We start from the raw sequence: 19,881 nt of genomic DNA, 5'->3' as shown, positions 1-19,881 counted from the left end.
TATCAGAATTCCAGCATATGACTTGTACCCAGAAAAGGCAAACAATCAACAAACATTTAAGTACCTGCTATATGCCAGGCAAAGGGCTGAGGATACAAAGAAAGGAAATGATAGCAACAACAATGACAATGACACTTCTGCTCTTGAAGAATTGACAATTTAATAGAGGAGACAATATATAGACAACTATATACAAATAAAATATCTCCAGGATAAATTGAAAATAATTAGCAGAGGGAACTCAGTTTCTTCATTTAACTAAGGGCGTTGGACTAGATGATCTCTGAAGTCTCCTTCATCCCTTAGTCTAGGATCCTGAGTTTAACATTTGAGAACCATCCCTGGTTGCAAAATGTTTGATTAATTTAATTAGTGCTTCCCTGGCCCATTTTTGTTTATTTATTTGTTTTTTGCATGACCTCAGTATCTGAAAGACATGGAGAAAATGAAGTCACTTCAGCGTCTGGACCCTGTAACATGATTTTCTTCTGCAACATTTTCACTGTACTTTTGAATTTTGTCTCTTTGCTCCAATCGACAGTAATTAGATTTTGTCTTATGCAGTTTTGAGATATTTCTGTCTTTAGCAAACCAAAAACACCAGCTTATATTCATGACCTAGCTCTGAGAAGTCTTGGGGGAGAAAAAGAGACATAGAGGTTTCAGCATCCAGGAAAGAAGGTCTTCAATACTCCCAGCAAGTACTGATCTGTTTTCTCTTTTTTTCTTTTTCTTTTTTTTTTTTTTGCAGGGCAATGAGAGTTGAGTGGCTTTGTACAACTCTACCTCACTTATATCCAATTCATGAGTGAGTCAAGATATCACCCCGTGATGTCACTGGTCCTCTTTGAAAACAAAGGTCAAAGGGACAGCTAGGTGGCAAAGTGGATAAAGCACAGGCCCTGGATTCAGGACCACCTGAGTTCAAATTCAGCCTCAGACACTTAACACTTACTAGCTGTATGACCCTGGGCAAGTCACTTAACCCCCATTGCCTTACCACAAAACAAAAAAAAAAAGAAGAGTAAGGAAAGCAAAAGGTGACCAGGAATTTGACATGCATGGACTCCCTTCTTAAACTTCTCAAGGAAATACATTCAGCTAAAGCCCTATGTTTCTGTGGTACTAGTTGCTGGGGGGAGGGATCTGCCAGAAAAGGGAAGAAATTCTGGAAGAAAATCCAAGGGAAAAAAATTAAGAGGAAAGAAAGCCTATCGTTCTGCCAACTCATCTTTATTAACCAGAGAGGAATAACAATCATCAGGGGCTCTCTAATGCTCTCTCAGCAAAGCTCTGAAACAAAGGCTCATAATGCTATAATTTCATCAGGTTGATAAGAGGAAGTCATCAAATTGATCAAGCACTTTCCAGGTCAAACCACCGTACAAATTTTCCCCAGTTAACTATTTTCTGTCACAGCAAAATAAATTGGGATGGATGCTCTAAGACTATAAATTGCTTTTATTTGGGGGGAGGGGGCAGGGCAATGAGGGTAAAGTGACTTGCCCAGGGTCACACAGCTAATAGGTGTCAATCATCTGAGGCTGGATTTGCCTCCTGAATACAGGGCTGGTGCTTTATCCACTGTGCCACCTAGCTGGCCCCCCCCCATAAATTACTTTGAGACACAGTAGTCCATATAGGGCAGCTGGGTGGCACAACAAATAGAGTAAGGAAGACCTAAGTTAAAATTTGGCTTCAGACACTAGCTTTGTGACCCTGGGAAAGTCACTAAACCCTGTTTACCTCAGCTTCCTCATCTGTAAAAAAATTTTAAGGTGCTGGAGAAGGAAATGGCAAACCACTGCAGTATCTTTGCCAAGAAAACCCCCAGATAGGACAGAGTCAGACACACCTAAAAACAACTGAACAATAAAAGTCTATATCAGTTCTAGATAGATCCTTGGCAATTTAGGGATGCTCCAGTACTTTCCCTTTGTTTCTTTTTTATTTTTTGGTTTGTTTTGCGGGTCAATGAGGGTTAAGTGACTTGCCTAGGGTCACACTGCTAGTAAGCGTCAAGTATCTGAGGCTGCATTTGAACTTAGGTCCTCCTGAATCCAGGGCCAGTGCTTTATCCACTGTGCCACCTAGCTGCCCCTGTAGTTTCCCTTTTATTTTTGCCTCCCCCAGTACTTTGCACAAAGTTCCAATAATGTTTATGATTCATAGTTTTTGGACATTTCAAAAATTTTGTGAGAACCCACACCTCCCGTAGATTATATTCACTGCCAAATTCATTGTTATATAAATTGAACCAGCAAACAAGATTTTACAAAGTTCCCGTGTGCTCATATCTGAGTCAGGGCTTTTATGGACCTGTCCCAACCTTACCATCAACAAAAATAATTGAAAGAGAAAAAATTATAAAAGTAAAAAATATACCCCAAAACAGATCAAATAATAAGGGAAAAAACAAGTTTCCCAATTGTTTGTGGGTAGGCTGAGCTAATATATAATAAAAATGACAATCCTATTTGTTAATCTGTTTATTTAGTGCCATACCAATCAAACTATGAAAAAATATAGATCTAGAAAAAATTATAACAAAATCCATCTGGAAGAATAAAAGCTCAAGGATATCAGGGGAATTAATGAAAAAAAAATGTGAAAGGTGATCTACCAGTACCAGATCTCAAACTGTAATTATCAAATTATCAAGTGGTAATTATCAAAACAGTCTGGTACTGGCTAAGAAATAGAGAAGTGGATCTATAGAATAGGTACAAATTACATTATAGTAAATGATTATAATAATCTAGTATATGATCACCTCAAAGATCCAAGCTTTTGGAACAAAAACTCATTATTTGACAAAAACTGTTGGGAAAACTGGAAAACAGTATGCCAGAAACTAGGCATAGACCAACATCTCACACTATATACTAAAATAACATCAAAATGGGTATTTGTGTATAAAGGGTGATACCATAAAGCAAAGTAAGAGAGCATGGAATCCTTTATCTGTCAGATATATGGACAGAAGAAGAATGTAGGATCAAAGAAATAGAAAATAGAAAGTTTTGATTATATAAAATTAAAATGCTTTTGAAAAAACAAAACTAATGCAACCAAGATTATAACGAAAGCAGAAACCTGGGAAAGAATTTTTGAAATAAAGACATCATTTCTCAAATATATAGAGAACTGAGTCAAATTTATAAAAATACAAGTCATTTCCCAATTGATAAATGATCAAGGGATACGAACAGGCAGTTTTCAGACAAATCAAAGCTCTCCATAGTCATATGAAAAAATTTTCTAAATCTATCAGAGAAATGCAAATTAAAACTCTAAGATAGGGGGCAGCTAGGTGGCGCAGTGGATAGAGCACCGGCTCTGGAGTCAGGAGTATCTGAGTTCAAATTCGGCCTCAGACACTTAACACTTACTAGCTGTGTGACCCTGGGCAAGTCACTTAAACCCCAATTGCCTCGCTAAAAAAAAAAAATTAAAAAAAAAAACCTCTAAGATATCACCTCACACCTATTAGAGTGGCAAATATAACCCAAAAAGGAAAATATTGGATGTTGGAGGGGATGTAAGAAAATGGACAATAATCTACTGTTGGTGGAGTTATGAATTGAATCAACCATTCTGGAGAGCAATTTGGAACTCATGTGCCATAAAACTGTGCATACCCTTTGATCCAGCAATGCCACTGATAGGTTTATATTGCAAAATCATCCCTAAAAAAGAAAAATATACCTATTTGTACAAAAATATTTATAGCAGCTCTATTTGTAGTGGCTAAGAATTGAAAATCAAAAGAATGCCCATCAATTGGAGAATGGCTAAACTGTGGTATGTGATTGTAATGGAATATTATTGTACCTTATTATAAGAAATGACAAGCAGGATGATTTCACAAAGGCCTGGAAAGACTTATATGAACTGATGTATAGTGAAGTGAGCAGAACCAGGAGAACATTGTGCACAGTGACAATATTGTTTGATAAACTATGAATGACAACTATTCTTAGCAATACAGCTATCCAAGACAATCCCAAAGGACTAATGATGAAGCATACTATCCCACCTCTAAAGAAAGAACTGATATTGACTGAACACAGAGTGAAGCATGCTACTTTTCACTTTCATTTTTTGTCCTTTTATTCAAGTTTTCTTAAAATTACTAATATGGTAACATTTTATATAATTGCACATGGATAACCTCTATGATTGCTTACCACCTCAGGAAGGGGGGGGGGGGAGGCAGTGAGGGAAAGTGATAGAATTTGGAACCCAAAACTTTAAATAAAAATGCTTATTATCAAAAACAAAGTTTCCCTTTTCAGAGGGAAAGTTGTACTTCAGATGTCAAATCTTAAACAGATGTGGCACAGTGGATAGGTGACCTACAAAATATTTGTCGTTCTTCCCAAATGAAAATGGGACTTAGGGACAAATTGAAAGTTAACCTTTTACACTCAAATGAGAAACCAAGCTACTCTGGATGAAAATGCTTTCAGTGGATTCCTGCAGTTATATAGAGCAATCCAAAATGGAGGACCTAGATGCATACTTTTGCTACTATTCCTCATTACTACTATAAATTTTGAATGTGCACAAATAGTGTGTGTGTATATGTGTATGTGTGTGTGTGCTGACATACTAGGTGTGTGACTCTGGGCAACTCTCTAATGCACCATTAGCATTAGTAAATGCTTCCTATCTTAGGTCTGGTGGCTAAGGCTGGTATAAGTTCACTTTGAGTCAGTTCAAAGGCCTACTTTTCTGCTGCCTGGCATTTGATGATTCCAGGTTCATCACTGGCACACACGATTGAGAAAAGCAGCTTTGGCAGCCTCTAAGTCTGGTCATCAAAACTATAGCCAGGAGAGCAGCTAGGTGGCACAGTGGCCTTGGATTCAGGAGGACCTGAGTTCAAATGTGACCTCAGACACTTGACACTAGCTGTGTGACCCTGAGCAAGTCACTTAGCCCTCACTGCCCCCCCCCAAAAACCAACAAAAAGCAAAGAAGCTGTACATAAGACAGGGGATACACACAAGAGCATTCTAGGCAGAGGGCATGAAAGGGCCAATCCTGTGAGGATTCAATGCCATTCAGAGTTGACAGATGTCTCACAACAGTGTGACCCAATATACTCTTCTGATCACATACATTTCCATACTGAGACAACAATGGGGGAGTTCCGTATGGAAACTGGAACCAGTGTTAGATCCTGGAACCAGGTGCTATTATTTTACAGATGAGGAAACAGGTAGAGAATTTAGAAGCTATCTAAATGCTTATTCCCTGCCCCCTATTTAGTCATTTTAACATTAACCTGGGGACAGCTGGGCACAGTGGCCCTGGATTCAGGAGGACCTGAGTTCAAATGAGGACTCAGACACTTGACACTTACTGTGTGACCCTGGGCAAGTCCCTTAACCCTCATTGCCCCACCCACCCACCCACTCCTCAAAAAGATTAACACATTAATCTAGAGAGGCAAATTAGGTGTCACAGTGCAGTTAACTCTCACTCTACCCTTAGCATTTTAAGATCTTTTCCGTCTCGTCTTCAACCCGTTTCGAGTTATACATAACGCTTACTTCCAGCCGTCCAAGGACTGAGACTTCCCAGATAATCAGAAATAGATGTGGACCTCATAATTCCCATTATCAGTCTTAACTCACAATTACCTCAACCCTAGTAAAACAGCTCTTTAAGAGAAACAGTGGTGGCCCTGAAAAGAGCCTTAGGAAAGATTGGGGGAGGGGAAAGGGGATGGGAGGGGAAGGAACGGAAGGGAAAAAGGGGAAAATGCAAAAAAAAAAAACTTTAAACACAGGCCGAAAACTCAACCACCGAAACCATAGAGAGTGCGACCCTGACGTTTGAGTGCATACACCACGTCCATAGCAGTCACAGTCTTCCTCTTGGCGTGCTCAGTGTAAGTCACGGCATCCCGGATCACGTTCTCCAAGAAGACCTTGAGCACCCCACGGGTTTCTTCATAGATCAACCCCGAGATTCGCTTGACGCCGCCGCGCCGAGCAAGACGACGGATAGCAGGTTTAGTGATGCCTTGGATATTATCCCGCAGCACTTTCCTATGCCGCTTGGCACCCCCTTTTCCAAGACCTTTGCCTCCTTTACCGCGCCCAGACATGGCGAGAAGTATGACAAAGAGAAGTTAAAGAAATGAGCGCCAAACGCCGCAAGAACGCTTTATATAATCCTGTGCGGACCTAATAGAAAACTGCAAGTAAGTTTGCAGAGGGATGGGGGAGGGAAGGAGGAGCGGGGGGGGGGGAATCTACCGTAGTCTCCGCCCCTCTGCTTCTATTAGTCCCCCTAGACGAAGTATGGGAAAAGATAGCCAATAGAATTCGACCACCACACCTCGTATTTTCCCCCTTTAAAACTGCTTTCGCCAAGAGAACGTCTTGATTGGTACTAGATTCCAATCCTCATTTTTGCTTAACTCAGAAACAGTGAATATTCATTAGACCATTTCCATTAAAACGAAAATAATATCCCGTTTTTCTGGTTTTCCAAGATATAAGGATCGTGACTAAGAATAAAACAAGTCTACAATTTAAATTATACATATAAAAAACAAAGCATAATATAAATATGCAATTCTATACTGTAAGAAGTGGTTGCATTGTCAGTTGGTTTTATTTGTCTTCTTTGAGGAAAGGGAGGAATTAATGACAAAGGAATAATTTTTTTTGTAAATTGTGTATAAAGTTTTGGTGTACCTCTTTGTACCATACTGTTCTTCCCATAGTACTTAATAAAAGTTTATACCAAATTCACTTAAAAAAATTTTTAATAAACTTATGCAATTTAGCTGAAACATACTATTTTCCACTGTAACTGATCAAGCATTTTAAGGGGTTACTATTTAACCAGCACTGTCTTAGGCTCTGGAAACACAAAAGCAAAAACTAAACAATCCCTGTAATCAAGGAGTTTACATTTTGTAGTGAAAGACATGTACACTTCTAATTATACACAAAAATTTCTGGAGATCTAGGTTGGGAAAAAGCCACAGAAAAAAGATAGGTGGATTCTCACACTTGAGGAACAGCAAGGCCAGTTTGGCTGAACTAAAGGTGGCTGTGAGTAAAATATAAACCTGGAGGGGGGCAGTTAGATGGCAAAGTGGATAAAGCACCTGCCCTGGATTCAGGAGGACCTGAGTTCAAATTCAGCCTCAGACCTTTGACACTAGCTGTGTGACTCGGGGCAAGTTACTTATAACCCTCACTGCCCCAAAAGGAAAAAAAGAAAAACCTGGAAAAATAGTTTGGATCCAAATTGTGAAGGACTCTAAATGGACAGAGAGAACACTGCATTTGATCTTGGAACAGGAAATCTTAATCTTTTTTCATGTCACAGATCCCTTTGGCAGTATCTTAAAAGCCATGGACCCTTTCCCAGAATATTTTCTTGCAACCTTTTTTTTTTTGGTGGGGGGGGGCAATGAGGGTCAAGTGACTTGCCAGGGTCACACAGCTAGTGTCAAGTGTTTAAGGTCAAATTTGAACTCAGTCCTTCTGAATCCAGGGCCAGTGCTTTATCCACTTCACCACCTAGCTGCCCCTCCCAGAATATTTTCAAATGCATAGATTAGGGGGGAAGAGATAAGCATTTATATATCACTAACTATGTGTCAGGCTTTGTGTTAAGTGCTTTTACAAGTAATATTTCATTTGATCCTCACAAGAACCCTTCCAGGTAGGCTCTATTATTATCATCATTTTATAGATGAGACAACTGAGTTAAAGGTTTAGTTACTTGCACAATGTCATACAGATACTAAGTTTCTGGGGCCGAATTTCAACTCAGGTTCTCCTGACTCGAAACTCAGTGTTCTATCCACTACACCACTAGATGCTTCTAAATTACATAGCATTACAAGGGAAACCAAGTATATTGAAATACAGTTACCAATAAATTATGTATAATATACATATATTTATTAAAGTTCATGGACCCTGATTAAGAACTCCTGTTCTCGAGACCCAATGGAGAGAACCAATAGAGGCTAGTGAGTAACATTGGCAGACCTATGATTTGGGAATATTACTTTGGTAGCTGTGCATATCAACTGGAAATGGGAAAGACTGGAAGGAGATTAGACAGTCAGATGTTGTAATAATCCAGGCACAAATTGATGAGTACTTGTACTAGGCTAATATCTTCAGGAAATGGCAACTAAAATGTGGTAAGGAAGAATAAGAAATTAAGATTGACTCTTACATTTTTCAACCTGGGTGGCTAGAATGTTGGTGGTGCCCTGTACAGAAATAAGGGATTTAAGAAAAGGGTTAGTGGGGCAGCTAGGTGGCACAGTGGATAAAGCACTGGCCCTGAATTCAGGAGGACCTGAGTTCAAATGTGGCCTCAGACACTTGACACTTACTAGCTGTATGACCCTGGGCAAGTCCCTTAACCCTCATTGCCCTGCAAAAAAAAAAAAAAAAAAGGGTTAGGTGGCCATTAGAGGATGAGATAAAGAATTCTGTTTGGGCCTTGTTGAATCTGAAACCTCTACAGAAGTCCCAATTTGAAATATTCAATAGGCAGTGGGTAATATGGGACTAGCGCTCAGGAGAGAGACTAAAGCTCAATATATTTATATGGGAATTTGCATAGAATGATAATTGAATTCATAGGATCTGACAAGGCCACCATGAGACTGCCTAGGACAAAGCCTTATGACACAATCACAGTTAAGGGACGTGGTACAGATGATGATCTAGGAAAAGAAACAGAGAGGGAGAAGTCAGATAGGCAGGAGGAGAATCAAGAGAGAACATTATTCCTAAAAGCCCAGGGAGGAGAGAATATCCAGAAGTGACAGTGTCAAAAGATAGAGAGTGATCCATCAAGACAAGGACTGAGAAAGACCATTTGCCTGAGTAATTAAGTGATTGTTAATTTTGGAGAGAATATTTTCAGGTGAAATTAGATGAGAAAAAAAAAGAATTAAAAGAAAGAAACTAGGTAACAAGCTAGACTAGCTAAATAAGAAGATGAAAGACAACCAAGTGGAGGGGTGGGGTGGGGGGGGGAGAATCAGCTTTTTCTAGAGTTTGGCTGTGAAAGAGAGAAATAAAAGATGATAAATTAAGGTGATGGTAGTGAGGGGTTTTTTTTAAGAATGGTGGAAACCTGGACATGTTTTGTAGGCACTGGGGAATGAGATGGGAGATGGGGACAAATTTGAGAAAGGGAATTATTGTAGTGACAGTAAGAAACTAGAAGGAATGCCTTCAAGGTACAAATCTAAGAACTGGTGAGGCAGAACTATCTCTCCATCAGAGAAACAGGAATAAAAAATTAGAGAATGGAGATGCTGTTAAGGAATTTTGTGATATAAAGGAGAGGAAAAGAGGATCTCAGCCAATGGCCTCTCTTTTCTCAGGAAAATTTGAGTTTAAGTCTTCTGGAGAGAAGGTAAGAGAGTGGGTTGTGAGGGAAATCATAGGAAAGAAGGTTGATTCAAACAGCCATTTACTTATCACTGAGATACAGAATCAGTGTAGCATTTATTCATCTGTTATCTAGTTCCCCTTCTGGCTAACTGACAGGCTCAAATATCTTCTTTTTCAAACCTACACCCTTTGTATCATATACAATTTTGACTCCATAAATTAGATGCTTTGTGATTGGCAGCCATATAAGCATCATCTGAAGAAGGCTGGGAACTTTAGGGAACAGATACTTGAAAATCCCCAAAGTCAATTCATTCTGTTCTCTTTCTCCAATTCATATCAACTATCTGTGGTTTCTGCACAAAATATATTTTCTGATGAAATTTCTAATTATAAGACAAGAGACAGTATTCATCCACTTGGTTTTTCCTATTCAGATTGTTCAACAGAACTCTTGAATGGTTTTGGACCTCATTAAGAAGGTTATTTGGTAGTTTAATGCAATCAACACCATGTCATCCACAAACACAACTCTCTAGAAGACCTCTCTATCTAAAAGGAAGCTGCTCTTCCATTTACACTGTATGCTAGACATCCTCCACACCAGTGGCAAACATCTCTGGTAAGTTTGTCTCTCTATATGATGCTTCATTTGATATTTTACATGACTGCTGGACAAATTTATCTCTGTTGTATCTTTCAAAAAATCTTTTATGATATTAACACATTAAAAGATGCTTTCATGTTTCTCTCCTTGGTAGAAACAGGAAGAAACATTGACCCAGAGCTATTAGAACAGCCAAAATACAGAGAGTACCCTTAAAACAAATAAGCAGACATAATATATGAGCACACTCAAGTCAAGCCTAATACGAATCCTACCAAGGATTTTCATAGGAGGCCCCTGGAATTGTTGCCAATTTTTGGAATCGGGGCACTGAAAATCAGGAAAAGCCATTGATGTTTTATTAGGTGTTAGTTCTTGGAAGTTACTAAACTAATAAAAAAACCAATGTCAAATTTGCCTTTAGACACTTATTAGCTATATGACCCTGAGGACGTCACTAAACCTCTATCTGCTTAAGTTTCCTTATCTTTTTTTTTTTTTTTTTTTTAGGCAATGGGGGCTAAGTGACCTGCCCATGGTCACACAGCCAGCAAGTGTCAAGTGTCCGAGGCCGGACCCGAACTCAGGTACTCCCGAATCCAGGGCCAGTGCCCTAACCCCTGCGCCACCTAGCTGCCCCCTAAGTTTCCTTATCAATAAAATAAGGATAATAAGAGCACCTACCTCTCATGAGGCTAAGATAAGATACCTTGCAAGCCTAAAAATACTACATAAATTCTTATCATCATCATTCAATATTCAAGAGTTATTGTATTGTTTCAGCACCCACATCGTTTTTTGGGGGGGTTTTTGTTGTTTTTTGGGGGGAGCAGGGCAATGAGGGTTAAGTGACTTGCCCAGGGTCACACAACTAGTGTCAAGTGTCTGAGGCCAGATTTGAACTCAGGTCCTCCTGAATCCAGGGCCGGTGCTTTATCCACTATACCACCTCACTACCCCACAGCACCCACATTGTTACGGTATGGTTTTTGTTGTTTTGTCCCTTTAGTTGAAACAATTATAAGTAGCAATCCAAAATTCTTATGATTCTATATTGGTATTTGTTTGCATCAAAAATTATTCCAAGGGCAGTTAGGTGGCACAGTGGATAAAGCACCGGCCCTGGATTCAGGAAGACCTGAGTTTAAATGCAGCCTCAGACACTTGACACTTACTAGCTGTGTGACCCTGGGCAAGTTAATTAACCCTCATTGCCCTGCAAAAGAAGAAGAAGAAGAAGGAGAAGGAGAAGGAGGAGAAGAAGGAGGAGGAGGAGGAGGAGGAGAAGAAGATTATTCCAGCAAATGATTTTGTGATTTTCAGTGAGCTTCCCATTTGGCTGGTGAATTTTCTTGTTCTATTATACAGAAATCTGTTTTTATAATGGTTTTTATTTTAGGACATCTAATTGTGAGCTAATTAAAGACAGGCTCTTCCTACTTATATCTTTTTGTTCTTATGAGTTTCCTTATGTTTCTTCTTGAATTTAATTAGATTGTACAGTATTAGACCTGTGGATAAATCATATACAGATACACACAACTGCCTAAAGTAGAGACATATATTTTATTGGTTATCAATCATCTCATTAGTGTGTTGCTCAGGCTGGGCCTTCTCAACCTGTGATTTTATCTGTGTTTTCCCATCAATTCACCATGGTAGATTTGTCAGATATCCTAGAGGCCTTTCTTTGGGTCATTTTAAAGATACGCTGGTACCACTGCAATAGTCTAACAAGCCAGCTTTCATTTATTCTTCTTACCAGAAATCTTCTTGATGACAGCTTATGTAATTCTTATGTTTATACTCCACATTTAATGTGCTGCAGCCTACTTATGTCATATGTACCCTTCTCTATTGTATTTCAGGTCACTGGGAACTTTGAACTTTCAAAAATTATTGTATTGCATAATTCACATCCATAAAGTGCAAGGAGTATATTGCTATGAAAAAAAAAAGTTGACTTTGTTTCAAAAAACAGCTTGGTCACACCAAAATCACAGTTTCCCACACATGGTATCTCCCCTCTTTCTTCCTTCTATTCAATTCTGGGTCAAACTTATTGTCTAGTAAAAGAACTTTCAAAATATCTCAGTGGGTTATCCAGTCAACTTAACACTCTAGACTAGACTCTAATGTATTCATTATTCTTCTATTTGTTTTTTTTCTCTGTATTTTAGATATACACTTTTGAATAATCTCAGATTTCACTGAGGAGAGCCAATGACATTTCTAGGGCTTGATGTAGCAAGCACATTATCATCCACCAGTGGAGGCATATTAAGGACTTTCCTGTCTATAGGGAATCCTTCTTCCATTTGGATTTTTTGAAGGACATCTTCCGTAACTAATTTTAACACATTTGACATATGCACCAGGAGTAAATCTTGACAACCTAAGTTAAAGGATGACACCGCTCTTTGGGAGTTGAATTATATTTCTGAAATAAGTGCCAACTCTGTTGACTGAATTCTGGCACTGGAGGAGATTTTATTTTGTCAAGATGCTGTATTTTTGTCTGCAGCTCAGAACTCTGATACTCGGACTACTAAGATATAAACTCCTTGAAAACTAAGATTGTTTTTTGTTTTTTCTGTGTATCACCCACATTTTGCAGAGGGACTGACATATAAGTGCTTAATCAATGTTGGTTTATTGATTGATGGAGAAATAATCAAAGTCCTTAGGAACAATCAATAAGATATAATATGACTTAGGAACTTTGGCCTCATCTTTTATCTTCGTTAATCTGTTCCACTTTACTCCTGGTTACCCTTCTACACAAGCAATCATAGATTGTATTGTTTCAGCACCCACATCGTTATACATTGTTTTTTTCATCTATCAAGAGATTTTCTATGATTTTAACATACAAATGAGTGATGCCTTGCTGGGTCAGTGCCTTTAAGATTGCATTTTGCAAGGGGCCGCTAGGTGGCGCAGTGGATAGAGCACTACTGGATTCAGGAGTACCTGAGTTCAAATCCAGCTTCAGACACTTGACACTTCCTAGCTGTGTGACCCTAGGTCACACACTTAACCCCCATAGCCCTGCAAATTAAAAAAAATTCAATGAGAGAATTTATGGGGGCAGCTAGGTGGCACAGTGGGTAGAGCACCAGCCCTGGATTCAGGAGGACCTGAGTTCAAATCAGGCCTCAGACACTTAACACTTACTAGTTGTGTGACCCTGGGTAAGTCACTTAACCCCAATTGCCTCACTAAAAAAAAAAAAAAAGGATTGCATTTTTCTCTCCTTGGTAACTAGGAGCTTGGAGTCAGGAAGACTTGAATTGAAATCCCTGCTAGCTGTGTGGCCCTGCATTAAGTCACTTAACCCTGTTTGGCTTGGTTCCCTCACCTGTAAAATAAACTAAAAAAAGAAATGGCAAACAACTCCAGTATCTTTGCCAAGAAAATCCCAAATGGGGTCAGAAAGAATTAGCAACAAGACAAGACTGAATAGCAACAAATAATAACAAATAACAAATTTCCCCCAAAATATTCAGTATCTTCCCCTGCTTTCAGGTATCCTAAAAATTGATCTCAGTGTTTTCCAAATTATCACCTCAAATGCAGCTGTTCTTCTAGAATATATTTTCTTTAATATCATTTCTATGTATTCATATAACATAACAGGTATCAAAGCATTAGAATCTACACATGTTATTTCTATGGTCATAGGTAGTAATAAGTATCTATCAAGAAACTGCCAAATTTCACTAGTTTTATATATTAGTGCTATTGGGATAACCTGCTATTGGATTCAAGCTCACACCTGACTTTCTGTAGACTCTCATTTCACTCCTACCATTTCTGTTCTTAAATGTGGTAAGGTTGCTTATGATTGTCCATGGTAATAGTTAACATTTTAAACAATTTTTATCATGAATCAACAAATATGAAAACATATTCCAAAAGTGAGAATGTCATATGCAACCATGAATCTGTTCTATGTAGCTTGTTTATTAAACATAGAACAAATTTTTTTCAAGGAATAAGAAGGAAAAATCAGCAAAACACATCAATACATCATAAAATCTGACACTATATACAACTTTCCATACCACAGACTCTCCTCTACCCCCATTTCTACAAAGTGTTGTTTCTTCATATTTCTTGGTTGAGGGAACAGTTTTTTGAGATTTTGCAAATTTTTTTATTGTTTTGTGGTGGTTGCTGTTTCCATTCATGTTATAGTCATGTTAAATATTTACTTGGTTCTGCTTCACTTTCCATGAGTTCATGGACTTCTGCAAATTTCTAAATGTTTCATTAATGCTCTTTTTTTATATATCACCTTTTCACTTACTATCCTCCCAAACTCTTCCAAAAGACCTAATGAATAAGTAGTCAAGAAAAACAAATTTGTGTTGTATTTATGTGTCTGAAAATGTATGCCTCATTCTAGACCTACAGTCTATGAACTCTACACCAAAAAGTGGAAGGCACACGTCACTTTCCTTAACATTTTGTAAAGTAGTCTTTGAGATAATTTTGCTCCTCATTGTATAGATTATTTTGCATTTGTCAAACTGTAGGGAATGATGATAGTCACCCCACTGTCAATGGAACTTGATGGTAATGTCTTTGAAAAGTTTGAAAGGATCAGGTTGGTAATGTTGTAATAATCTTTGTATGATCAAGCAACAAGTTTGGTTCAAATGGGACAATGAAGCCTGTGGCTATTGCAGCAAAAGGACAGAGTTTATGTGGGCACATTCCAGAACCTTTAGGCCTTATCAACTGTCCAGAACCCTCCTACATGTAATCTCTTTATTAGACTGAATGCTCTTTGAAGGCAAGGACTATTTCACTTTTGTATTCTAATGCTTAGCACAGTACTTATAGTAAACATTTAACAAATGCTTTTTCATTTATTCACCATTCATATATTTTTCTTTATCTTCTCTTACACTCCATTGTTTTTACCTGTATTCCAAAAAACTATTGTCTAACTGAACAGAGAGAGCTTATTAAAAAATGCTAATAACCAGAACAATGTATTTGTGATATGAAAGCATAAGGCTCTGAATCCTAAACCATGTTATGTAGCATTTTTTTATCTGACCTTCTAATGTGTCATTTTGCATTGAAATAACAAAGTATCGGTTTGGAGGATCTAATGGAATTCTTCATATAATTTTTCTGTCTCCTTCATACTCTACAAGAGATACTGGCATATAAGATACAATTATCTTTAGGGTAGTCTTTCAGGCTATGTTCCTCATGAGCACTGCAAGGCAAGATAAATAAGTATCACCTAAAATTATAAGTCCTGCTTCAGAATGAAATAAACAACACTAAATTCTTCATTTTGCTCCCTGAGGGGAACTTTTGAACTATCCTTTAGTTTAGATTCTACTTTCTTATGTTTTCTGGTTTCATTTATAAGAATTCATAAGAATATAAATTTATAAGAAAGTAAATATTGAGATGGTTTCAATTTCTCCTATAACGTATTGATTTTGGCCAAGGCTAATAATCATTACAGTTACGTAGTATTTTGAGACTAATTTTTTTTTTTTTAGTGAGGCAATTGGGGTTAAGTGACTTGCCCAGGATCACACAGCTAGTAAGTGCTAAGTGTCAGAGGTCAAATTTGAACTCAGGTATTCCTGAATCCAGGGCTGGTGCTCTATCCACTGCACCACCTAGCCTCCCCATTTACATAGTATTTTAAGGATTGTAAGTGCCTCTCACATTTGGAGCAGCAACAACTAAGTTGATATTTACAGATAGTCTAAAATCGGTGATTATTAAACTCTCAAACTCCTTTTTCCATCATTCTGTTACTATCAGTGCTGAAGGCATGAATGCTCATCTAAAGGTCTATCTGCAGCTGTAGCTTCATCTACATCTATATTAATATCTTTATTAGTGATTTCAAACTTTTGCAGTGACTATTCAGTCCTTTTTCAGTCATGTCTGAGTCTTCATGACCCCATTTGGGGTTTTCCTGTGAAAGATACTTTATTGGTTTGCATTTTCTTCTCCAGTATATTTTACAGATGAGGAAACTGAGGTGAGCAAAGTTAAGTAACTTGCCCAGGGTCACACAGATTGTAAATGTTTCAGGCCAGATTTGAATTCAGGAAGTTTCGTCTTCCTGACTCTATTGCTCATTCTATTCACTTCACCACCTAGCTGCCCTTTGCAGTGGTAAAAGCCTTCAATTTGGGGGACAGGGGAGTGCGAAACTTTGTCAGAAATCTTTTTATCAAAAACCCCCTAAAATTATTGTTTTACTGACTATTCTAAAATAACATAAGGGTCACTCAAAAACACAAGGACCACCATAAGGTCACTAGAGTACAATTTGAGAAACTGATTATATCATAGGGACTGTTTGTTTGTTTTTTATGATTACTATTGTTAACTGTTTCCCTTCCATCCTATTACCTTCCCCATGGTATTTATTCTATTATCCATGTTCTTTCATCCTATCACTCTTCAAAAGGGATTTGCTTCAGTCTGTCCCCGCCCCCAATCTGCCCTCCCTTCTTTTGCCCCTCTCTCTTTATCCCCTTCCCCTCCTATTTTCCATCAGGGTTAGAGAGATTACTCCACCCAATTGAGTGTATACATTATTCCCTCCTTGAGCCAATTCAGATGAGTGTTAGGATCATTTACTGCCCAGATTAAATAGATTACTCCACCCATTTGGGTGTGTATGTTAATCCCTCCTTGAGGCAACTCTTAAGAGTTTAAGGTCTTTGAGCCTTTTCTGATGAGTGTAAAATTCATTTACTGCCCATAGCAGACTACATTTTGAATAGTTTCATGGATACCTAACATGAATTGTTAAAATCGAGATTTTATTTTTAAAAGTATATTAATTGAATTCTATGGAATTTAGGAACAGAACAAAGTAAAACTTTGTGTTTGCAAGACACTTTTGCCCACTAACATTATTTTATAATCCATATCTATCATCTCCATATCTTGATAGAACTGTGAAATCATCTATGAGAACACTCCCACCAATGGTTCAGAATTCAATTCCTTACCCTTCTCATCCTGTGCAATCCTTGTCCATGTCCTCCTGTAAATTTTCTACATAGTGTCTATCCAACCTACTGAGACTCTTCTTTATATCTCTTGACATTGTATACTAACTAGTGAAGCATGAAGGCTGCTGTTCATTGTTTATCCTTTGCTCTCCTTAGATGATGCTGTATGTTCCATCCATCTTCTTTTCTGGTCTGTTAGCCTGGAAATTTAGGAAACAATATAGGAGAAAATAAGGTCTTTAATTGGGGCAGAGGCTTATGGTATCGCAAAGCTCAGAAGCTAGGAATACCCAAAGATGGGAACAGAGGACAGGGTTTTTATGGGGGTAACAGAATAGAAGGGAATCAAAAGATTGCTCCAGTAGATGAACCTTTAACAAAAGAAATAATAGAACTGCTCCTAAATTAAGTCTAGGCATTACTGACTCTGAATAGAAACTATGTAATGTAGATGGACTCTTTTACATAATAATCATAAAGTCCAGGGAGTAAGGTGGAGAACATTGGGAGAGGATAAATTGCTTGGGGGAAGGTCCATAAACCCATCAAGAGTCTGGAAATGACAAAGACAGTCAGCCCCAGGCAATTCATTTGTCTGGGGAAAGAGGGGACTGGGTGGGAAATCAGTTCTCAGTAAATTTTGTAGTTCTCTGGTCTTATGTCACATTTGCACCACCTCTTCTTCATGGTTCTTCATTAGTAATGTATTGCAGCCTGTTCGTACTTACTCTGCACCTTTTCTTTTCCCTTTGAATAATGCAAAACTTTAATTCTTCAGAGATTAATCAGTTCCAAGTCACAGTTGTATCATCACCAAAAGAATATTGATGTCAAATGAATGTTACCATTAAAAAGATAAAGACTTTTTAAAAGATAATGTTCTGTGATCCTTTGGTTATTAATATCAAGAGAGGCATAAAGCATGGCAACAAGTAGAGCAAGCAACAAACAAATAATTATCAAATGTTTGCTATGTACCAGCTACTGTCCTGAGTAGTAGGGGCATAAATATAAAAATAAAACAATCTTTTCCCTCAGGGAGAAGCAGCATGGCAGTGGACAGGGAACTAAATTTTGGAGTTAGGAAGATGTGAGTTTGAATCTTAACCTCAGACATTTTGATCACTCTGTGCCTTAGTTTCCTGAACTATAAAATGAGTGAGTTAGACTGGATATGATCCATGTCTCCTCTCCAACTTTTTTGTTTGTTTGTTTTTGGTTTTTTTTAGTGAGGCAATTGGGGTTAGGTGACTTGCCCAGGGTCACACAGCTAGTAAGTGTTAAGTGTCTGAGGCCGGATTTTGAAGTCAGGTACTCCCTGACTCCAGGGCCGGTGCTCTATCCACTGCGCCATCTAGCTGCCCCCTCCTCTCCAACTTTAAATCTATGATCCTATATACAAATATAAGCAAATACAAAGTGATTTCAGCAAAGAGGAACTAGCATTTGGGAGAGGGAAAGGGGTTCTGGGAAAGCCTCCTGAAAATGAAGGTAGCACTGAACTGAGCTTTGAAAAAAACAACTGAAAGCTACAAAAGGCAGAAGTGAAAAGGATGGGCACTGGGATGAGGGTGAGCATCAGGCTGGGCAAAGGCATGGAGATGGGATATAGAATGAAAAACTGAAAGTAGGTGTAGTTGGGAAAATGGGGTAGGGGGTTCGGGATAGGGGTTAGGGGTTTGGGGTCCTTAGGAATTCCTCTTTAAAGAATTACACCCTCTTGCACACAAAAGCAGTTAGAATAAGATAGTTTATTTCGGGGCTAAGGGAAGGGAAGGGAAAGGAAACCATGAAAGAAATCCTTGGACTTCTCATGGGGAGAAAGGCATGGCACAGAAAGAGTGGCTCTGAGATACCAATCATAGAGCAGGAGACAGGCAGGTACTTTAGAGGACTAATGGAAAGTTTCCTTAGTGAGGGAGGATCATCCCCCACTGGCCGTGGCTAGGGGAATTGGGTGAGGGGTGGCTGTGGATCTCTCTAGCCATCTTTCTCCTCCGGACACAAAGGCAGCAGCCACACCTAATCTTATCTCTCCAGGCTTGAGGGAGACTAGAAGGAAGGGTAGAGGTCCCGAAGCTAGCTCAGTCTGATCTGGTTCCACTTAACTCTTTAGGTGTGTCTGTCCTTTGGATTAGTTTCTCAAGGAGAAGGTTCTTTGATGTGCCCCAAAGAACTTCTAGGGCTTTCTGGGCCCATAACATAGGCAAATTTGGCTAAAATATAAAAAACATGAAGGGGAGTCTTGAGTAATAAAACCTGGATGCAGATTGTGAAGTACTTTAAATGGCAATCATGGAAGTGTATGCTTTACGTCATGGTCAAATCTATGTTTTACAGCTATGTGGAACATGAAGGGGGAGAGTCTAGAGGGAGAGAGTATACTTATGAGACTGTTGCAGTAGTCTAGACAAGAGATAATGAAGGCCTGAACTAGAGTGGTGGCTATATAAGTAGAGAGGAGAGGCATGGAAGAGATGTTAAACAAACTTGGAAACTCATTGAATATGTGGGAGTGAGGAATAATGAGGACATAATCTTGAAGATACAAACCTGGATTGCTAGAAGAATGGTGGTACCATTGAAATAAATTTGGAATTTATGAGGAGAGAAGGCCCTGAGGGGAAAAAGATAATAAGTTGTTTTGGATACATTGAATCCTTTAGAAATATCCAGTAGGAAATTGATTATGCTAAACCGAAGCTCAGGAGTAAGCCCCATCAAAGATGTTTACCAAAGTGATCGAGAATGCCAATTTAGAGTATAGATGGATATATTCCTTCAGGATAGTTAGTTCTCCCAGATGCTTATGTTTTCAGAAAATAGTGTGCTAATTTTATCAACCGTGGAGCAATGCAAA

At 38.5% G+C, this 19,881-nt stretch overlaps 1 protein-coding gene across 1 annotated transcript in view; it reads right to left on the bottom strand.

Annotated features, from left to right (window-relative positions):
• Positions 1–5,490: 5,490 nt before the first annotated feature.
• LOC122753317 (histone H3-like) overlaps positions 5,491–19,881 on the bottom strand; it is a 39,178-nt gene continuing 24,787 nt past the window's right edge. Inside the window, exon 2 of the mRNA XM_044000676.1 lies at positions 5,491–6,140. Within this exon, the coding sequence (XP_043856611.1) occupies positions 5,810–6,140 (331 nt within the window). The 3' untranslated portion in view covers positions 5,491–5,809. The remainder of the gene's footprint in view (positions 6,141–19,881) is intronic.

Source organism: Dromiciops gliroides, chromosome 4 (assembly GCF_019393635.1).
Source record: "Dromiciops gliroides isolate mDroGli1 chromosome 4, mDroGli1.pri, whole genome shotgun sequence".
Lineage (NCBI taxonomy): Eukaryota > Metazoa > Chordata > Mammalia > Microbiotheria > Microbiotheriidae > Dromiciops > Dromiciops gliroides.
The sequence above is the reverse complement of the archived record's forward strand: the minus strand, read 5'-3'. Positions and strand labels throughout refer to the sequence as shown.